Here is a 17,898-nt window from a genome sequence, read left to right on the forward strand (position 1 = left end):
CTCAAGATGTTGTTGCCAGTCCGGGTTGGGAGTGGGCTGGCACGGCGGCCGCCCTCGGCCAAATCTCTGAACTGAGCATGGACGACGTTAGGGAGTGTTCTAGGGAGGCAACTGCCTCTGCCCTAATATCAATGGTGGCAAGGTACTGCGTTGAGTTGGTGGCCCTGCACCTGCCTCCCTTGGTTACAATGATGTTGCTGGGATGGCTCTTCTCCTCAAGCTTGATGGGCTTGACACTTGCAGCCTCTGGAATGTCCAGGTGGTGCAGCAAGCCAAACCGCTTGACGATGTAATCTTGCCGGGCTTTTCGCGCCTTGGACAACATGACATACTTGCCAATGCAGTTGAGGCCATATAAAGCCTTGAAACCCTGTCTGCAGGGCCAATGCTTTTGATGTCACTGATGCTGCGGTTGGCACATGAGTGTAATGCCCTTGGGGTCTTGCAAACAATGCCTGCTGCACTCTTGAATGTCAGCCATTTGCAAATCAATGACTGAATGTAGTGTCTGTAGCAGACCAGCACAGCCAGAGAGACACATGATGCTCTGCTGAGCAGCAAGCCCACACAAGGGTACAGAAACACAATAAGGAATCTTGAATTGAGGCATAGCTAACGGGCAGCAACCGGCTTGCGCTTTCAGACTCTTGTCGCAGATGCAGCAGCAAAGCTTGGGGAACCCAGCCGCGCGGGCCCTGACTGCTGGAGGGTATGCGAAGTGCTCGGTGGCGATTGCGAGGCATGCTCCAACAACGATGACGGTGATCACCAAGACGGCTTCCTTCTTCCGCCTCGCCGCAGCCATCGTCACAGCCATCGTCACGGCAATCGTGTTCACATCTAGGGTTTCGCTTGGTACCTGTTCCGCTCGGCGTGGGAACTCTCGAGGAGCGATTTCGAGCGACGGAGCGATGGGTTTCGCATGCTCACGACCGAATGGGGAAATTGTGATGCATAGACAGCACGACCGCTGCTTCGTGACCAGTCTGGCACACTACGGGAGTCTCTCAAAGCTGTCAACCCCATCTCGGCGAGGGGCTGAAAGCTCCTCTGCTCCGCGGCAGCGGAGGAGGTCTGGCAGGCACGTTCGTCGATGGCTCGGCTTCGACCGAGGCAGAGGTACAAGTGCTCCGGCCGCATCGCTCGCCGCTCGCCGAGACGATCATCCAGCGACGAGGGGGTCATGCTAAGCGAATCTGTCGCTGAACGCTGTCGGACGAACTCTGGAGGATGCGGGGCATCGCTTGCGACAACGCTGCGGGCGATCTTCGAGAGCGTCGAGCGAGCGGCATACGGAACGAAGACGGCCGGCGGAGGATTTCTGCGAAGCGGCCGACGCCCTCGCGCGGCGCCCGCCGGCTCTTTTTGTCCTCGCCCTTCCCCGCACTTCGACCCCGCACTGTGCGACACGTCTCGTTCCGGCCCTCCTCGACAGCCCTTCTTCGAGGCGGAGAAACCCTCGTCTCGCCATGCGCCTGACCCACCAGCCGGGTACGCGCGCACCGGTGCTGAACGGTGTGCACTCGGTGTACGCCCCTCGACTGCAGGGATGCGGGGCCCCTCTTCTCCCTCTTGTTCCGCTCGGCATGGCAAAGTCGAGCGGCCGGTTCATGTATATAAGCGGTGCAACGAAGGGTCGAGTTCGTCTTGCAATCCACCAGAGCCCGCTCCCCGACTCTACTACACCGCCGCCATGAAGCTCACCGTCGCTTCGCTGCTCCTCTCGCTCTCCCTGTTCGGCACCGCCCTCGGCGCGACAACCGATGACTGGAAGACGCGCACCATCTACCAGATCATCACCGACCGCTTCGCCGTCAATGGAACGCCCGGCAGCTGCCCCAACGGCAGCCGCGACTACTGCGGCGGCAGCTTCCGTGGCATCATGAGCAAGCTTGATTACATCCAGGGCATGGGTTTCGATGCAGTCTGGATTTCGCCGATCGTCAAGAACGTCGAGGGCCAAAGTTACCACGGCTACTGGGCCCAGGATATCAACCAGATCAACCCGCACTTTGGCACGGCCGACGATCTGAAGGCGCTTTCCGCCGAGCTCCACCGTCGCGGCATGTATCTCATGGTGGACGTCGCGCCGAACCACAACGGGCCTCAGTCGTCCGGCGCCGTCAGCTCGGACTCGTACTATTCGCTCTACGCTCCATTCAACCAGAAGGCCTACTATCATAACTATTGCACTATTAGCAACTACAACGACCAGAACAACGTCGAGCAGTGCTGGCTCGGCAGCACGCCCAGCGACGCGCTCCCGGACCTCAACACCGAAAACTCGTTTGTGACCAGCACCTACTACAGCTGGATCAGTAACCTCGTCAAGTCGTATCAGATCGATGGTCTGCGTGTGGACACAGTTAAGCATTGTCCACGGGCCTGGTGGCCAGGCTTCAAGAGCAGCAGCGGTGTCTTCAACATCGGCGAGGTCTTCTCCGGCGACCCCGCCTATGTCAAGCCATATCAAGACGCAGCGATGGATGGGCTTCTGAACTATCCTGTCTATTACCCCCTTCAACGGGCGTTCCAGTCCACTAACCGTGGCTTCGGTGAGATGAAACAGATGGTCAACACGATCCGTTCGACTTACCGTGATCCGCTGGCGATGGGAACGTTCCTGGTACGTGATGCTCCCGACCCGCGATTTTCCGAGACGCGTCTGGTTGCTGACCTCTTTTGCGCGGAGCGACACTCCTCTTCAGGATAACCACGACAATCCCCGTTTCGCCTCGACGGTCACGGACAAGATGCTCGTGCGTAACGCCATGACCTATATCCTGGTCGGCGACGGTATTCCTGTACTTTACTACGGCCAAGAGCAAGATTACTCGGGCGGCCAGGACCCGTACAACCGCGAGGCGCTGTGGACCTCGGGCTACAACACGAACACGGACAGCTACAAGTACATCGCTGCCGTGAACAAGCTGCGCAAGTTTGTCAAGAACCGGGCCGACAAGCCGCTCACGACGCAGCTCACCTCGCTGTTCGACAACAGCGGCAGCTGGGCGTTCAACAAGGGCAACATGCTCGTCGTGCTCAGCTCGGCCGGCCAGAACGGCGGCACGCAGATTGTCAGCATCGGCTCCAGCAGCCTGCCCGCCGGACAAATGACCAACGTCATCAACTGCGCCACCATCAACGTCAACAGCGGCGGCAGCGTCACGATCCAGCTCAACGGAGGCCAGCCGGCCATCTTCTACCCGTCCAGCAGCCTCGGCGGCTCGGGCATCTGCGGAAAGTAGATCGTTCACTCGCCGAAGCCGCACACGCCGCACAGACGCCGGAGAGTAGAACAGCACTTCGTCTCTATTGTATCCGTGTCTCTGAGAATAGTTCAAAGGAGTGTGAGGCTCGCATCACTTGCGGGCCTGCGCGACGAGCCAGTCGCCCTGTCATACGAAGAGGTCCACACGTTTCGAACCTGTCAGTCTGATGCTGAGTGCTGCAGGCTTTTCCGCTCAGCCCAGGCCAACTACTCACGATTTCGAAGAGCACCGCGTCGCGCTTCTCCTCGTCGGCCTTGCTCATGCCCGCAACGTTCTTCATCATGACTGCCGATGCGGAAAGTTGGTAGGGAGATCAGCCTTCTGGGTCGACCACCGAAGACAGGTCGGACGCGTCGCTCACCATGCTCGTAGCCCGGCCAGATCTTGAGGGTCTTTTCGCTCGGCTTGGTGCCGACGCGGTCAAAGAACTCCTTGCTGCCCTGCGGATTGGTGGCGCGGTCGTTTGCGCCGTGGTGGATGACGAGCGGGCAGGTGATCTTGCTGGCGAGGGCCGAGAGCTCGTTGATGCCGTCGAGGATGGCGAGGCCGGTGCTGATGCGGAGCAGGCCCTTGTAGGTCATGGGATCGGCCTGGAACTCGGACTCGACCTTGGGATCGTCGCTGACGTTGCCCTTGATGGCCTTGGCAAAGGGGAGACGGCCGGCGAGGAAGCGCAGCACCTTGGCGGCGTACTCGGTCGCCTTGCCCGGCCGAGACTGCGGGCTGATGGTGATCATCGGCGCAGCGACTGCCACTCCGGACAGGCAAGGGCGGTACGGCGGCGGGTCGAGGGACTTGGACTCGGGTCGGACGCCGTTGGACGCGGCTCGGCGGGCCAGCTCAGCCTCCTCCTCGGCCGAGGGGACCTTTTTGATGGCGAGGTCCGGGCTGCCGTCCTCGGTGGGGTCGATGGGCGCGTAGAGGGCAGCGTAGTAGAGGGCGGTGAAGCCGCCCATCGAGTGTCCCTCTGCGAACAGCTTGCGCTCCCGCCCCGCCACACCGATGAGGCCCGCCTCCTCGTCCCACCTGCGCACGTCCATGATGACGGCATGCATCGCCCTGACATTGATACGCATGCTGGGTACAAACCCGTGCAGCCCGGAGCTCCTGCCAAACGAGGGGAGGTCGATGGCGATGACGCGGAAGCCGCGCTTCAAAAAGTGGTGGGCATGCGGGACGAGCTTTCCAGCGTAGTCGTTGATGCCGTGGCACATGACGAGGTCCGAGTGGAGTCCCTCGCGCTGCTCGATGGCCTCCATGGTCCACACATTGTAGCTGACAAACGTCCACTTTTCCTTGTCCCAGGAGCGGCAGTCGGCGAGGGCGTGGGCGGGGAGGGGCACCTTTCGGCGGATGACGGTGACCTCGGGGTTGTCGTAGATGAGCCGCTTCTCGGTCGCCGAGTAGGGCAGCTGCGCGCGTCCATAGGTCGGGTCGCCAAAGCCGGGGGTGACGAGGTTGAGGTGGCAGAGGACCGGCTCGATAAAGACAAAGTAGATTGTCCAGAGGAACTCGAGCATGGTGGGCGGCGAGTCTATGGCGGCAGACGAGGGTTCGCGGTCCGGATGGTTGTGAAGAAGTGTCGGTGAAGGCGAAGAGGTGTGCTCATTGGAGGAGCGAGCTTACACAGCGCACTCCTCGCCGCCGGAAGGGTCGCGTCGAGGTCCCTTGTCCTTCCGGCCTCGTCTTCTGTCCGGCCCGAAGGGGGTGAAATGCATCCCTCACGTCACCCAGCCGAAGGCAGCCGTTTTGGCCATGCACGCACCGATCACTCTTCAGCTCTTTCTCACCACCACTACCACGACGTGAAGCGGCAAGGCCGTTTGACTGCGCTCTCGCTCTTCGTCACATTCCTCATCTTTCGAATACCCCTCTTTCCCGAACGCAGACGAACGCTCGGCTCGCTCTCGACATGATGCGCACGACATCGCCGCTCTCTCGCGGCCTCCTCCGCCAGCTAGCCCTGGTCTCGCCGGCGCAGGGTGGCACCCGCGCCGCTGCCATCTCGACCTGCGCTGCTGCCGCCCGTCCCCGTGCCGATGCAACACGGCCGCCAGCCATCGCGGCCTTTCAGCCGCTGCAGACGCGCAACAAGTCGCGCAAATCGTCTGCGCAGTACATCGACGAGGATGCCGCGGCCGACGACGACGTGCCCGTGATGCACACCAAGGGCAAAAAGTCAAAGGGCGCAAAGGGATCCTCCAACGCGCCCCGGGGAGCCAAGTCGAAGCGCGGGGACGCAGAGGCGAACGACACGTCCAAGGGCGCACCGGCCTACAAGACCTCGGTCCGCAACCAAGACCTGCCCGATGAGGCTTTCGACTTCGACGCCCTCACCGAGAACATGAAGCGGGCCGTGGAGCGGTGCAGGCAGACGGTGTCCACCCTGGTCGGCAGTCTCGGTCGCGCTGATCCCGGTGAGTTGCGGCGAGGCAGGTGCTGCCTATCTGCTTCGGCCTTTGCTGACCCGCTCGACTTGTCCGTGCCCCTTTGACATCCTGCGACGACCCCAGCGCTGTTGGACTCTGTCAAGGTCGAGTACCCCGGCACTTCTGGAGCGGCCAAGACGTCGCACCCTCTCCGCGACTTTGCAACCGTCGGCGTGCGGGATGGCAGCCTGATTGTCAACTGCTTCGACGCCGATGTGAGTGGAAGCTGCCAACATTTTGCTCTTAGACCCCTACGGGCGACGTCCATGCGGCGCTGACACACGACCGTGCTGTTCACCACTCTCTACCTGCCTCTTGGCGCGCACTCCCCGCAGATGGTCAAGCACGTCGAGCGTGGCATCTATGCCGCCGACCTCGGCCTGACGCCGCAGACACAGGCCGGAGAGGACGAGAACATCATCCGCGTCCCCATCCCCAAGTAAGCCTTCATCAGCAAGCCCCGCCGCCTCACCGCTGGCCCTGTTCTGCCTGCTGACGCCCTCGATCCTCTCTCCCGCTTCGCAGGCCGACGACAGAGACGCGCCAGGCCATGGTCAAGGACGTGACGCGCATCTGCGAGAATGCGCGCGTCTCAATCCGCTCGGCCCGCCACTCTGCCCAGAAGCAGATCAAGAGCGACATCGATCGAAAGGTCATTGGCAAGAGCGAAGGCGACAAGGAGATGAAGAGCGTGAGTGCCCTCCGGCTCTCAGCTGTTGCTGTGTCTTGTCCGAGGCTTGACGGCATCGCTGACGAGACCATCACCTGCGCTTGATCATCTTCACCCTGCCTTGAACAGATCGAGACCGAGACCAAGAAGCACTCGGCCGAGGTGGATGCCCTCTTTGAAAAGACCAAAAAGAATCTCCTCTCGACGGTCTGATGAGACGGCAGCGCCGCAGGAATGAAATTCGGTCTCCCCATCTACGATCCCGAGGCGACGCTACTACACGGTCGCGGCCCTTGCGGCCATCGCGGCTGCGACTCTGCTGGGCACGGCCGCCCTCAGAGGCCAGAGTTCTTGCACCACCTTCTAACTTGCCACCTCGCCGACGCTCTGGCCTCAAGATGATCGCCCATCACTGGCTCTTGCCGCCCTTGATGACGCCAGCCTCGCGCTCGAACGGCTCGTCGTCGTTGCCGCGCACGCCGACGCTGACGCCCTGCTGGCCCCTGAGGACCTTCTTGGGGTCGATGGCGCCGGCCTCTGCAGGCTTGGGCTTGGCGGTGAACCGCTTCTGCACCGCTCGCACCACTGCAAAGGATGACAGATGGGGGCAGCATAAGAAGAGGGTCAATCTTGGCATTTCAGCCCGAACTGGCGCTGCGAAAGTGGCCTCTGGCGCCGGCTACTCACTTGCGCGGAACCAGAAAAAGTTGAGCGAGTTGAGGATGACATTGCCGGTCATGTAGAAGTTGGCAATGTACCTGGGGATCGGCGGATGGTGGGGCGTCGGCGGGCTCACGACAAACTTGAAGAAGCTGATCGACTGCGATACGGCCGGCCGGCGGTGGCGGCAAAGAGAAGCGGAGAGGGCCGATTGGCGGGTCAACGGTCTGGCCGCGCATGCAAGGGCGCCTCGCCGCGGCTAGGGCAACCACTCACGTTGTAGACTCCAAAGGTGAGACGGGCGCCGACGTAGGTGCCGAGGAGAAAGACGGCGTTGACGAGCTGGAGCGTGGTGCCAGTCATTCCGAGCTTGTCGAGGAACCAGTGGATGTTGAGGAACGGGGTGCTGAGCTCCCAAAGCAGGAAGCCCAGCCCGTCGTACATGAAGACGGGGTAGTAGACGAGGATGAAGGCGGTGAAGGCGACGAGGCCGTGGGCGACGAAGCCGGGGCCCTCGTGGCGGATTGAGATGTACGAGTCCCAGATAAAGTACCCGAGCGCGACGGCATACACCTCTCCGGCCTCGTAGTCGTAGCCGTAGAGGCGGTCGACGGCGAGCGGGTGGGAGTTGCCCTGCTGCCTGACCTTCCACCAGATGCGTGCGCAGAGCGGGGTGATGACGACGGCGTGGCAGAAGGCGACAAAGTGGATGTCCCAGCTAGTCCTGGTCTTTTTGCTAAAGGTGGCAAACGTCTTTGGGAAGAGGCGGGGCGAGAGTCCAGAGGAGAGGAGCTGCAGCGACGTCCAGAGCAAGACGGAGCGGAGGATGGTCTGGAGGTGCGTGGGCATGTGCGGCACGTTGAGCTGGTCGGCGTATGGCTGCAGCCATGGCGATAGATCGGTGGCGAGTCCCATGTTGTACGTGCGCGAGTGCGTGCAGAGTCGCCTCTCGTTGTCGAGAGAAGGCGAGCGGTGCAGAGGAGCGGGTGGTGGTGGTTGTTGAACGGACAGGAAGAAGGCTGGCAGGCAGCGGAATCGTGGCTGGTGCGGGGCTCCCCTTTGGCGCCTGGCGCGTGCGACCGGCGCCGGCCACAGGGGAAAAGGCCGAGTGACAGGCAGGGTTGGCTGCCAGGCCAGGCCAGGCAGGTTGAGGCAACCGAGCCGACATCCGCGGATCCGCCCCAAAGGGTCGGGCAGGGCAAGCGGGCGAGTCGCCAAGCCCCCAGTCGAGGGCTGGCCCGCGTGAAATCCCGATTTGCACCTGCCTGAACCGTAGCCTGCCGATTTGATTCGTGCGAGTGAGGCAGGTCAGATCTGTGATTTTCCAGAAAGTGGAGGGAAGGGCGCTGACTGACTTGATCTGGTCCCAAGCCGGCGGTCCACCCGATGCGATCCAGGCCAGGCCTGGCCTGACCGCTGCGCCTGGCTTGTCGAGCCCGCGCTGTCTGCTGCCCTCATCCCATGACGTTGGGGCCAGATGCAGCGCAGCGTAGCGTGCCATGGATGGCCCATGCCCCATCGGACCCTGCAGGTGCCAGCCCGGCCTCGCTCATACCGCCTATGTATGGCCTCCCCCGCCTGCCTGGCCACGCAACGGCACGCACGCGGCCGAACGTGCAGCCTGCCTGGCCCCCAGCGGCATGCGGCATGGCCGGCCGGCCAAACCAAACCTAACGCAAGCACAGTAGTGCAGCGAGATGCTGGCGCAAGCAGGCGGCGTCGGCGGGGCTGGCGCTGGCGCTGGCGTTGTTGGCCTGGCCTGGCCGCTGGTGATGAGCAAAGCGCGATCCTTGATTGGGCGCACGTCCCGTTGGGCCTCGCTCGATGCTGGCTGGCTCCTTATAGCCCTCGACCCCTTGGAGCCCAGCCCTCTCCTTCCACCACCCCCATCGCGTCGATCCGCAACCATCCACCTCTCTCCCTTCGCCCCACCTTAGATGCTCTCGCCCCGGTTCGCGACGGTCCAGGTCTTTGCTCGCCTCTCTACGCAGCTGCTAGTTCGACGTTCACCCCAGGCATCGTTCCCCTCGGTCCGCCTCTTCTCCTACACCTCGTTCGCCATGGGTCAGGAACGCAAGCGTGTGGCCTCGGCCAAGGACGTCAGCGTCGGAAAGATGAAGGAGTTCGTCTTCGCCGGCGAGGGTGATGACGCCGTCAAGGTCCTCGTCTCCAACGTCGGCGGCACCCTCCACGCCACCTCGGCCAAGTGCACCCACTATGGCGCGCCCCTCGCCAACGGCGTCCTCACCGGCGACGGCAGGATCATCTGCCCCTGGCACGGTGCCTGCTTCCATGCCAAGAACGGCGACATCGAGGACGCCCCCGCGCTCGACAGCCTCCTCAGCCTCCAGTGCGAGGTCGAGGGCGACGACCTCTTTGTCACGGCCGACGCCGAAAAGCTCAAGGGCAAGCCCGGCGTGGCTCCCAGCTGCAAGGGCGGCGCTCAGAGCGTCAAGCAGGGCAAGGGCGTCGTCATCGTCGGTGGAGGCGCCGGCGCGATCAATTGCGTCGAGGAGCTCCGCAAGGTTTGTACCATCTCGCGCTGCCCCGAACCGCTGGTCCGGCGGCCTGAAGCGATCGCCCGCTAACTATCGGCCCCCGTGCGCGTCCAACTCTTCCCTTCCGTCCTCGCAGAACGGCCACCTCGGATCAATCACCATCATTTCGCCCGAAGAGGCCATCATCGACAGGACCAAGCTGAGCAAGGCGCTCATCGCCGACGCCGACAAGGTTGCGTGGCGCAGCAAGTCGCACCTCAACAACGTCCTCGGCGTCCAGCTGCAGAACGCCACCGTCACCTCGGTCGACACAAAGGCCCAGTCGGTCACGCTCGACAACGGCTCCAAGGTCGAGTACGAGTCGCTCGTCCTCGCCACCGGAGGCACGCCCAAGAGGCTGCCGATCGATGGCGCTAAGCTGCCCAATGTCCTCGTCCTGCGCCAGCTGCCCGACACCAAGGCCATCAACGCCGCCGTCGGCAACGAGGATGGCGACGAGTCCAAGCGGAAGAACGTCGTCGTGATCGGGTCGAGCTTCATCGGCATGGAGGGCGCCATCGCCCTGACGAAGCGCGCCAAGGTCACCGTCGTCGGCATGGAGGAGTTCCCGCTGGAGAACGTGCTGGGTGCCGAGGTCGGCAAGGGCCTGATGAAGGCCCAGGAAAAGAACGGCCTCAAGTTTGAGATGAAGGCCTCGGTCTCGCATATCGAGGGCGACGAGGGCAAGGGCCCCAAGGCCGTCGTTATCAAGAACTCGTCTGGCCAGCAGGTGTCGCTGCCCGCCGACGTCGTCATCCTCGGTGTCGGCGTCAGCCCCGAGACCCGCTACCTCAAAGACTCGGGCTTCCAGCTGGAAAAGGACGGAGGCATTGCCGTCGACTCGAAGCTCCGCGTCCCGGGCCACCAGAACGTCTTTGCCATCGGCGACATCGCCGCTTACCCGACCTCTGGCTCGCCGCACCAGAGAATCGAGCACTGGAACGTCGCCTCCAACCACGGCCGCGCCGTTGCCAGAACCCTGTCGGGCGTCGAGACCGACTTTACCAAGACGCCCATCTTCTGGTCGGCGCTGGGCTCGCAGCTGCGCTACTGCGGTAGCGGCGGTCCCAAGCACGACACCATCTACGTCGACGGCAACCCCGAGGAGCTCAAGTTTGCGGCCTACTATGCCAAGGGCAACGATGTGGTGGCGGTGGCCACGATGGGCGTCGACCCGCTCATGGTGCAGTGCAGCGAGCTGCTCCGCATCAAGGCCATGCCCTCGCTCTCCGACATTAAGGGCGGCAGGGACCCGCTCAGCATCGACCTGTCTGCTCTCCCGGCAAAGATCTAGGTGCGAGCTCGTGACGGACGGCGTACCGTGTGTACCTACCAACCGATTCGCGCCCTTCCCTCGATAAAACAGTCTCCATCCAGTTTGTCTCGTGTGCCTGACGGTCTCTCGGGCTGTGGCGTTGTGTGGGCGAGCCTGAGCCGGCTGAATTGCTTGTCCGGGGCCCATCGTCGACCCCACGTACGAGCAGGCGCAGCAGGAGCATGAACTAGAGCAGCAGTAGGAGCAGCCTGCACCTGCGGCGAGCGTATGCACGTGCATTGATGTCCGATGGCTGCGTCGGCCCTAAGATCGAAGCCGTCGGACAATGCGCGATGGGTCCAGGGTGAGTCCGAACAAAGCCAGGCTCAAGCCCAACCCCTAAGTCCGATGCTAAGCCTCGTCGGGACAAGACGGGCATCGGCAGCCTGTCTTCCAACGGAAGCTGCGATCCGAGAGGGCCAGCGAGCACCTCGACCGCCGCATCCGCGGGCAACGACGCCGTTCAGCACCGCACCGCACACACAACCTCGGCGTTGGTCGCACGGCCGCCATGAAGCGAAGTGGCCGCTCGAGCTCGGGGAAGAAGAAACGAGTTCGCCGCACGGCTGTCTGGCTTCGTCTAGGCGCTTCGAGCGCCGCTCGTCTGCCCTTGTTCGATGGGCCGCCGTCGCCGCAGCTCCAGCTCCAGCCTCGTGTGGATGATATGCCTATGGTGGGTGCTGGGGTCGGATCAAGGGCTGACAATGGGGTGGCTGTGCCGCGTGTGCTAGGTACCTTCGGGCAACCCACGCAATCTGATTAACCAATTTGTACGTACGGCGGTCGCGCCCATTGGCTGTTTATCGTATGTACCGATATGTCTGTGATATCGAAGCCAAGGCTTGGTCCGCGGTGGACGTCCTGTCTGACGGTACTGAAGCATGAAAGATCCTGGCTGGGACCGATCAGGGAGAACAGTAGGTAAAGGCAGGCTGGCAGGGAGGTTCGGGAAGGCGTCCCCGCTCGCTCGACCTGCTTCTTTTTTTGGCTCGACTCCGAGGAGCAGCCCGGAAGAAGGCTTCCGGGATGCGAAACACGAGATCGGACCAGAGTCACAGCATCTCGTCAAGGCGAGGCCATAGGGGAGCGTCCAGGCCCTCGACGTACACCCGCCGACCGCGCACGGCGCGTACCCGGCCTCTTCACCCTTCTGTGCCTGGTGGTATGGTACCTACGTACCACGTACGCCGTCGTCGCCAAGTCAGTCGCCGACTCCGCTCATGACGTCGGCTGCCGTGCCTGTGTGCGGGAGGCGCAAAGATGGCTGTGCCGCCGTGGCTCCCATATTTGCTCCCCCTCGTTGCCATTCGCCGACAAGCTGCGACTGCGATGCAAGCCACACCCCGCCCCGCCTGCTAATCGCCGCGGTCACGACATATCCATCCAGTCCGCAGTGCTGCGAACAGGCAACGGGGTGTGCCTCTTCATGAGGCGCACGGCGGGTCGAGCCCCGTCCGTCTGTCTGGTGCTGCTTTGTCGCCGCTGCCATGGCCGCTGCCGCGCCTCTATTCAGCCAGGACTCTACCTACATATCTGCAACTGGCATCCATTCTCTTGCCTTGCTCTGCTGCCTCGAGTCACGCTTGTCGTGCCACACCTCGACCGACGCTCGGCCGTGACCAGGCCAGGACTGGGGGGCCAGGGCCATGCATGCTATTCGAATCGTCAGTTCGCCCCCCCCACTCCCGATTCACATGGATCGTTGCCGCCGCCTGCCTCACGTACGAGGCGCTCACCGCCTCAGACCAGCGTCACGTACGGTTGTATGTGACTGGTAGTGCCATCTCCTTCTAATGGTCCCCTGCATCAGGAGCGGGTGGGCCTACGCACGGTTCGCCGTATGAGAGAGAGGTGAATGGCCGACTCGCTGGTTGTCGCTTGGGATGCATGCACTTGATTGCTTTCCGTTGGATTCTAGATCCTCTCCTTGTTTCCCACTCTTCCGATCCACCTCGGTGCGCGCTCGCTGTGCTGTTGTCGCTGTGAAAGCCGAGGCTCTTGCTCGGGCGCAGCGAGGGCCGCGTCCATTGCCCATCAGCCCTCCTCGATTCGGGACACCGAGGGTCTGAGACCGTGGTGCTACACGCCGATTCCGCACCCACCCTGTACAGCGACGGAGTAGGTAGTACGTAGGCAGACGGGCGGCGATGGGCCTCACACTCTAGCGGTAGGAGCATTTATTGCGGGCGGGCAGGCCGGCAGACGCTCGGTCGGTCGGAACAGGAGGTCTAGCGGGGAAGCGAGGGCGGACAAGCAGCAGCCTTAATGCCTGCCTGAGTGCCTGCCTGCCTCTGTTCTGGCAAAATCCCCGTCGGCCAGCGGCACTGCGGGGCGGACAAAGCTGCCTTGTTCTTGCGTGCGCTGCTTTGCCTTCCGTTGGCAGCCCAGTCACACAAGCGGTTGCTTTTTGCCTGGCTGCCCTTGCCCTGCCCTGCCTTGCCCTTACCCTTGCCCGCCGCCGAATTGTCTGCTCCACTGTACTTCCGGGCCCCTCATTCCACCTCCTCCCTCGATGCCCACTGCCGCCCTGCCTCTTCCTTGGCCTCAGCAACACCACCACCACCACCACGCCCCAAGCATCGCCACGGCCGCCACCAGCACATCCGTCACCATCATCCTGCCCGCTCAGCCCCCGGCTCTTTGTCTCCATTCGTCGACACGCGCGGCGGCAACCTCTCCACTCGGCACTGGCTTGGACCGTTGCTTAGCCCCGAAACCTATTCGATTTCCAGCGGAGTTAGCAGCTCACACCGTCGTGCCCGCACACCTCGCTCCCCATCCGCCTACTTATCGACACACTGCCACCACTGTTTTCCACGCCATCCACCGTCCACCAACACCGTCCACACGCTGAGGATCTCGACACCCGCACCCACTACCACAAGGTCGACAAACGACCGAGGCTAGCTACCGTCATCTCCCTTCCCCCCGGCAACTCCAGTTCGGCAGCAGCTAGCAACTCTGTACTTCGACCTCAACACGGGCGCCGCAGCTCAACGACGCAGTTGTGGCTGGACGCCATCTCGACTCTCTTTCCTCACAGCCTTGCGCAGCCCTCGACGTCGACAGCGGCTTCAGCAGCGGCTTCAGCAGCGGCTTCAGCAGCAAGACGTCGTCGCGATGCAGCGGGCCATGGCGCAGCCTGGGTACGCCGCGGACCAGCCTGGATCAATGACGGGACCATTGCCATCCAAGGCCGGGTCCTTTGATATGCAAGATCCCTCGACGGCCAACCACAACGAAGAGGACGGCGACGGCGGCGGAAAGAGGCGCCGTGTCCAGAGAGCGTGCGATGTGAGTGACCTGGCATGGAAACCATTGTCTCGCAGCCGTTACAGCGCGGTCTTCGCTTGCAGAGGGATGCTCATCTCCGGCCTGCGCGTCTCGGCTTGTCAAAATGTCACCCTTGGCCGGTGCTTCCACTTCAACAGACGTGTAGGAAGAAGAAGGTGCGGTGCGATGGTCTCCAGCCGGACAAGGGGGCATGTTCGAACTGGTGAGCGCAGCGACTTCGGCACTGGTGGCCCTTGCAGGCAGGTCCGTCGAATTTTTTTCCCCTTCCCGAGCTGACATCCCGCTTCCGATACCTTCGACCATGCAGCGCCAACTGCGGCCTGGAATGCACCTTTGTCGACGCGGCGAGGCGCAGGGCACCGCCGAGGAGGTGAGTGGCGCGGAGGAGACAGACCTGACCCGGACCCACTATGCGAGGCACATCTTCACTTGGGACTGACTTGCCGCGCAACTCCCGCACTTGGACCGTCCCGACGTGACTTCCGCAGCTACGTCGAGGCGATAGAAGCACGACTTCTGCGCATGGAGAAGCTGCTCTCTCAGCTCGCCCCTGGCGTCGACTTCTCAGAGCAGATCGGCAAGCCGGTCCGACGGCCCGACGACAAGGGCGAAGGCGGCGACGCCTTGGCCGAGCTAGAGCACCAAGACCCCAACTCAAGCCTGCTTCAGACGTCCCTGGACCTCCGCGACTCACCGCGCTCATCGCCGCAGCGCGCCCCCTCCGACTGCCCGATGTATCACCTTATGGCTACTTCGCACAAGAAGGCAAGGAGCGGAGACCCGAATGCGAGCCCCGGTGATTGGACCGATGACGACGAGGACGACGACGTGGGCTTTCTCGAGACGGCCATGGAGACTGTCGGCATTGCCGACGCCAATGGACGCTCCAAGGGTGTTATCCAAGAGCGACCGCACTTTGGCAAGCACGAAGAGCCTGGCTCGGTCACCACCCTCCTCCGCAACACTGCACGCCAACCCTCGCAGGGGCCCGACGGCCCCAAGGTGCACCGCTTCATGGGCAAGGCCAGCAGCATCCATGTCCTCCCGATGCTCGACAAAATCTTCCCGAAGCACGAGGAGAAGGAGTCGGCCCCCGTCAACCAGAAGCGGGCCGCCTTCTGGACCTACCCGGATGGATTCTTCGACGACACCCCCAGCTCGGCAGGGCTCGACGAGGTCTGGCCGGAGCCGGACCTGGCCGACGCGCTCATCGACATCTTTTTCGAGCGTGTCAATCGCTACATGCCCATCATCAACGAGGCCCAGTTCCGGCACGAGTACACCTCGCAGCCCGAGCTGCGCGACGACTACGAATGGACGCGCGTGGCCCTCGGCATCTTCATGGTCGGGAGCCTGCACCTTCAGGATCCGAGGACGCTTTACACGCCCGACCAGCCGTTCAGCCAGGGGCTCAAGATCTGGTCGTTTATCAAGACCTCGTTCTGCATCCAGAGCCCCGTCAAGGTGCCGGTCCGGGAGCTGCAACTCCTGATGCTCTGCACGCTGTTCCAGCTGAGCTGCGACTTCCCCGCCACCACCAGCTGGACCTTGCTTGGCGTCACGATCCGCCTGCTGCAGGAGTATGGCGTGCACAGGAGAATGACGCCCAGGATGGTGGGTCTGTCGCGGCTCGAAGCCGAGACGCTCAGGCGGCTCTTCTGGATCTGCTACAGCTGGGATCGCGAGATGAGCTCGCATATGGGGAGGCCCGTGATGCTCAACGACGATGACATCGACACCGAGCTGCCGCTCGAGGTCGATGACGAGTACATCTTCGCCGCGGGCAACGAGGGTCCGCCTCCGACGCAGCCGCCGGGCAAGCCTGCCACCATCAGTGCCTTTGTCTGCAGCCTCCGCCTTGAAGAGATCCTCGGCAGGACGCTGCGCTCGGTGTACGCCATCCCGGCCACCAAGTCGCGGTATGGCTTCATGGGCAAGGAGTGGGACCAGCGCATCGTTGCCGAGGTCGACTCGGCACTCAACAACTGGCTCGAGACGGTGCCGGCCCACTTGCGGTATAGCCCCAACCTCGACAACGACACCTGGCTGATCCAGTCGTCGATGCTCTACATCCGCTACTACCACTGCCAGGTGAGTCGGCCGCCGACGAGATCCCGAGACGGGAAACGGGCGCCGAGCACCGATTGAGGCCAAGTTGCTAACCCTCCTTCCGCGCTCGCCCGCACTGGTTCCCAACCACCACCTTGAACAGATTCTGGTACATCGCCCTTTCATCTTTGGCGACAAGTCGAGGTCCTCGTTCAACTTCCCTTCGCTGGCCATCTGCACGAACGCCGCCCGCAGCATCAGCCATGTCGTCGACAACCTCAAGGCGCGCGGGCTCGACAACATTGCCGGCACGCAGATCGCGGCCAGGACAGGTACGGCAGCGTCGATCCTCCTCCTCGTCGTGCGGGGTGCCAAGATCAGCGGCGGGCGTATGTCGACTTCGGCCATGAACGACCTTCGCCGCTCGGTGGCTGTTCTGAGGCATATGGAGACGCAGTGGCGTGCGTGCGGCAAGTTCGCCGACATCCTCGACTCCCTCATCAACATGTGCCAGCTACCTGTGCCGGCCGAGGTGCAGCCACAAGGTCAAAAGCGCCAGCACGACGAGCCCAACGGACAAAGCGATCTGCCGCGCGATCCCCTCGACAACCGTGCCAGCGATGCCGCGTACGCTGCCTCCGGCTTTGGGATGGCAAACGGCGGCCAGGTTTCGGGCGGGTCCAACCCCATCGCGACCAGGTCGAGCAACATTTCGGCCGTCCAGCTCCCCCTTTCGACGTATCAGCTGGCCTTCACCAGCATGAACTCCTCGGCGGAACCCTCGCCTGCCGGTGACCAGAACACGCCGAGCCCGGATGCGACCAACTCAACGTCGTACTCGGACCCCTCGCTTCGACCCAATGCCCCTGCCGTCTTTCCTCGCTTCGGCGGCCCAGGCCAGCCGGTTGGCATGGGCCTCGGTGGCGACGATTTCGTCAATGACCCGGCCCAGATGTCCTGGTCCAGCTTCCTCGGCTCGAGCGCCATGGGAGGCAGCCGAAGGGGTTCGTACAGCCTGATGACACCCCTGGGCCTTTCGACGGTACCCGGAGGGCCGAACGCAGTAGCGCCCGACTACTTTCCCGGTGGTCCGCTCGACTTTGGCGGCGGTGCCGAACAGGCGGCCTTCTCTGGCGCGACGCCCTCGATCTTTGACGAGGCCGGTATCAACGGCGGTCCGGGCGGTCCGGGCGGCAGCGGCGCAGGCGGCGAGATTCCCGGCCTGCAGCGCCCGGGCTTCTTGACACAGAAGCCGCCGTCGACGTTCCTCGATGACCTGAGCGTCGACTCGTCTGTCAGCCGCGTACCCCCATCGGCGGCCGGCGATGGCGCCTTCTCCTTTGGAGGCGGTCCGGACAGCTCGTCGATTGCCAACTATGCCTTCGAGATGCTGCAGAAGCAGGATCTGTGGGGCATCAATGACGAGTACTTTGCCCTGCTGCAGCAGCAGGATCTCCAGCAGCAACAGCTGCAACGACAGCAGATGCAGCAACAACCGCAGCACCCGCAGCAGCAGCACCCGCACCCGCACCCGCAGCAGCAGCATCAGCAGCAGCTCTGAGGCCGAGTCCTGCCACCTTGCCGTCCCCAAATGATCGATACCCTTGCCGCCAGGAAGCGTCAAACGAGGATGGGCCTTCCGCCGCGGGACCGATCCCGTCGCTCGTGCTGG

The 17,898-nt window shown here is 63.0% G+C and overlaps 6 protein-coding genes across 6 annotated transcripts; 4 read left to right on the forward strand and 2 right to left on the reverse strand.

The window, feature by feature from the left end:
• Positions 1-1,693: 1,693 nt before the first annotated feature.
• Positions 1,694-3,248, forward strand: PFL1_00216 (uncharacterized protein; the record flags this gene model as incomplete). The annotated part of the gene is made up of 2 exons (XM_007877713.1): positions 1,694-2,626; positions 2,709-3,248. 2 exons carry the CDS (start codon positions 1,694-1,696, stop codon positions 3,246-3,248), a joined length of 1,473 nt encoding a protein of 490 aa, XP_007875904.1.
• Positions 3,249-3,362: 114 nt separating this feature from the next.
• PFL1_00217 (uncharacterized protein) lies at positions 3,363-4,792 on the reverse strand (the record flags this gene model as incomplete). Its single annotated transcript, XM_007877714.1, has 3 exons — positions 3,363-3,395; positions 3,487-3,557; positions 3,634-4,792. 3 exons carry the CDS (start codon positions 4,790-4,792, stop codon positions 3,363-3,365), a joined length of 1,263 nt encoding a protein of 420 aa, XP_007875905.1.
• A 392-nt stretch (positions 4,793-5,184) lies between these two features.
• Positions 5,185-6,584, forward strand: PFL1_00218 (uncharacterized protein; the record flags this gene model as incomplete). Its single annotated transcript, XM_007877715.1, has 5 exons — positions 5,185-5,689; positions 5,786-5,916; positions 6,037-6,140; positions 6,227-6,392; positions 6,501-6,584. The coding sequence occupies 5 exons, from the start codon at positions 5,185-5,187 to the stop codon at positions 6,582-6,584; spliced, it is 990 nt and encodes a 329-aa protein (XP_007875906.1).
• Positions 6,585-6,780: 196 nt separating this feature from the next.
• PFL1_00219 (uncharacterized protein) lies at positions 6,781-7,946 on the reverse strand (the record flags this gene model as incomplete). Its single annotated transcript, XM_007877716.1, has 3 exons — positions 6,781-6,956; positions 7,059-7,191; positions 7,308-7,946. The coding sequence occupies 3 exons, from the start codon at positions 7,944-7,946 to the stop codon at positions 6,781-6,783; spliced, it is 948 nt and encodes a 315-aa protein (XP_007875907.1).
• Positions 7,947-8,968: 1,022 nt separating this feature from the next.
• Positions 8,969-10,862, forward strand: PFL1_00220 (uncharacterized protein; the record flags this gene model as incomplete). Its single annotated transcript, XM_007877717.1, has 2 exons — positions 8,969-9,556; positions 9,666-10,862. The coding sequence occupies 2 exons, from the start codon at positions 8,969-8,971 to the stop codon at positions 10,860-10,862; spliced, it is 1,785 nt and encodes a 594-aa protein (XP_007875908.1).
• A 3,141-nt stretch (positions 10,863-14,003) lies between these two features.
• Positions 14,004-17,787, forward strand: PFL1_00221 (uncharacterized protein; the record flags this gene model as incomplete). The annotated part of the gene is made up of 5 exons (XM_007877718.1): positions 14,004-14,177; positions 14,315-14,379; positions 14,485-14,547; positions 14,666-16,268; positions 16,390-17,787. The coding sequence occupies 5 exons, from the start codon at positions 14,004-14,006 to the stop codon at positions 17,785-17,787; spliced, it is 3,303 nt and encodes a 1,100-aa protein (XP_007875909.1).
• Positions 17,788-17,898: the final 111 nt, after the last annotated feature.

The sequence above is a fragment of the Pseudozyma flocculosa genome (genome assembly GCF_000417875.1).
Source record: "Pseudozyma flocculosa PF-1 unplaced genomic scaffold scaffold00001, whole genome shotgun sequence".
Taxonomy (NCBI): domain Eukaryota; kingdom Fungi; phylum Basidiomycota; class Ustilaginomycetes; order Ustilaginales; family Ustilaginaceae; genus Pseudozyma; species Pseudozyma flocculosa.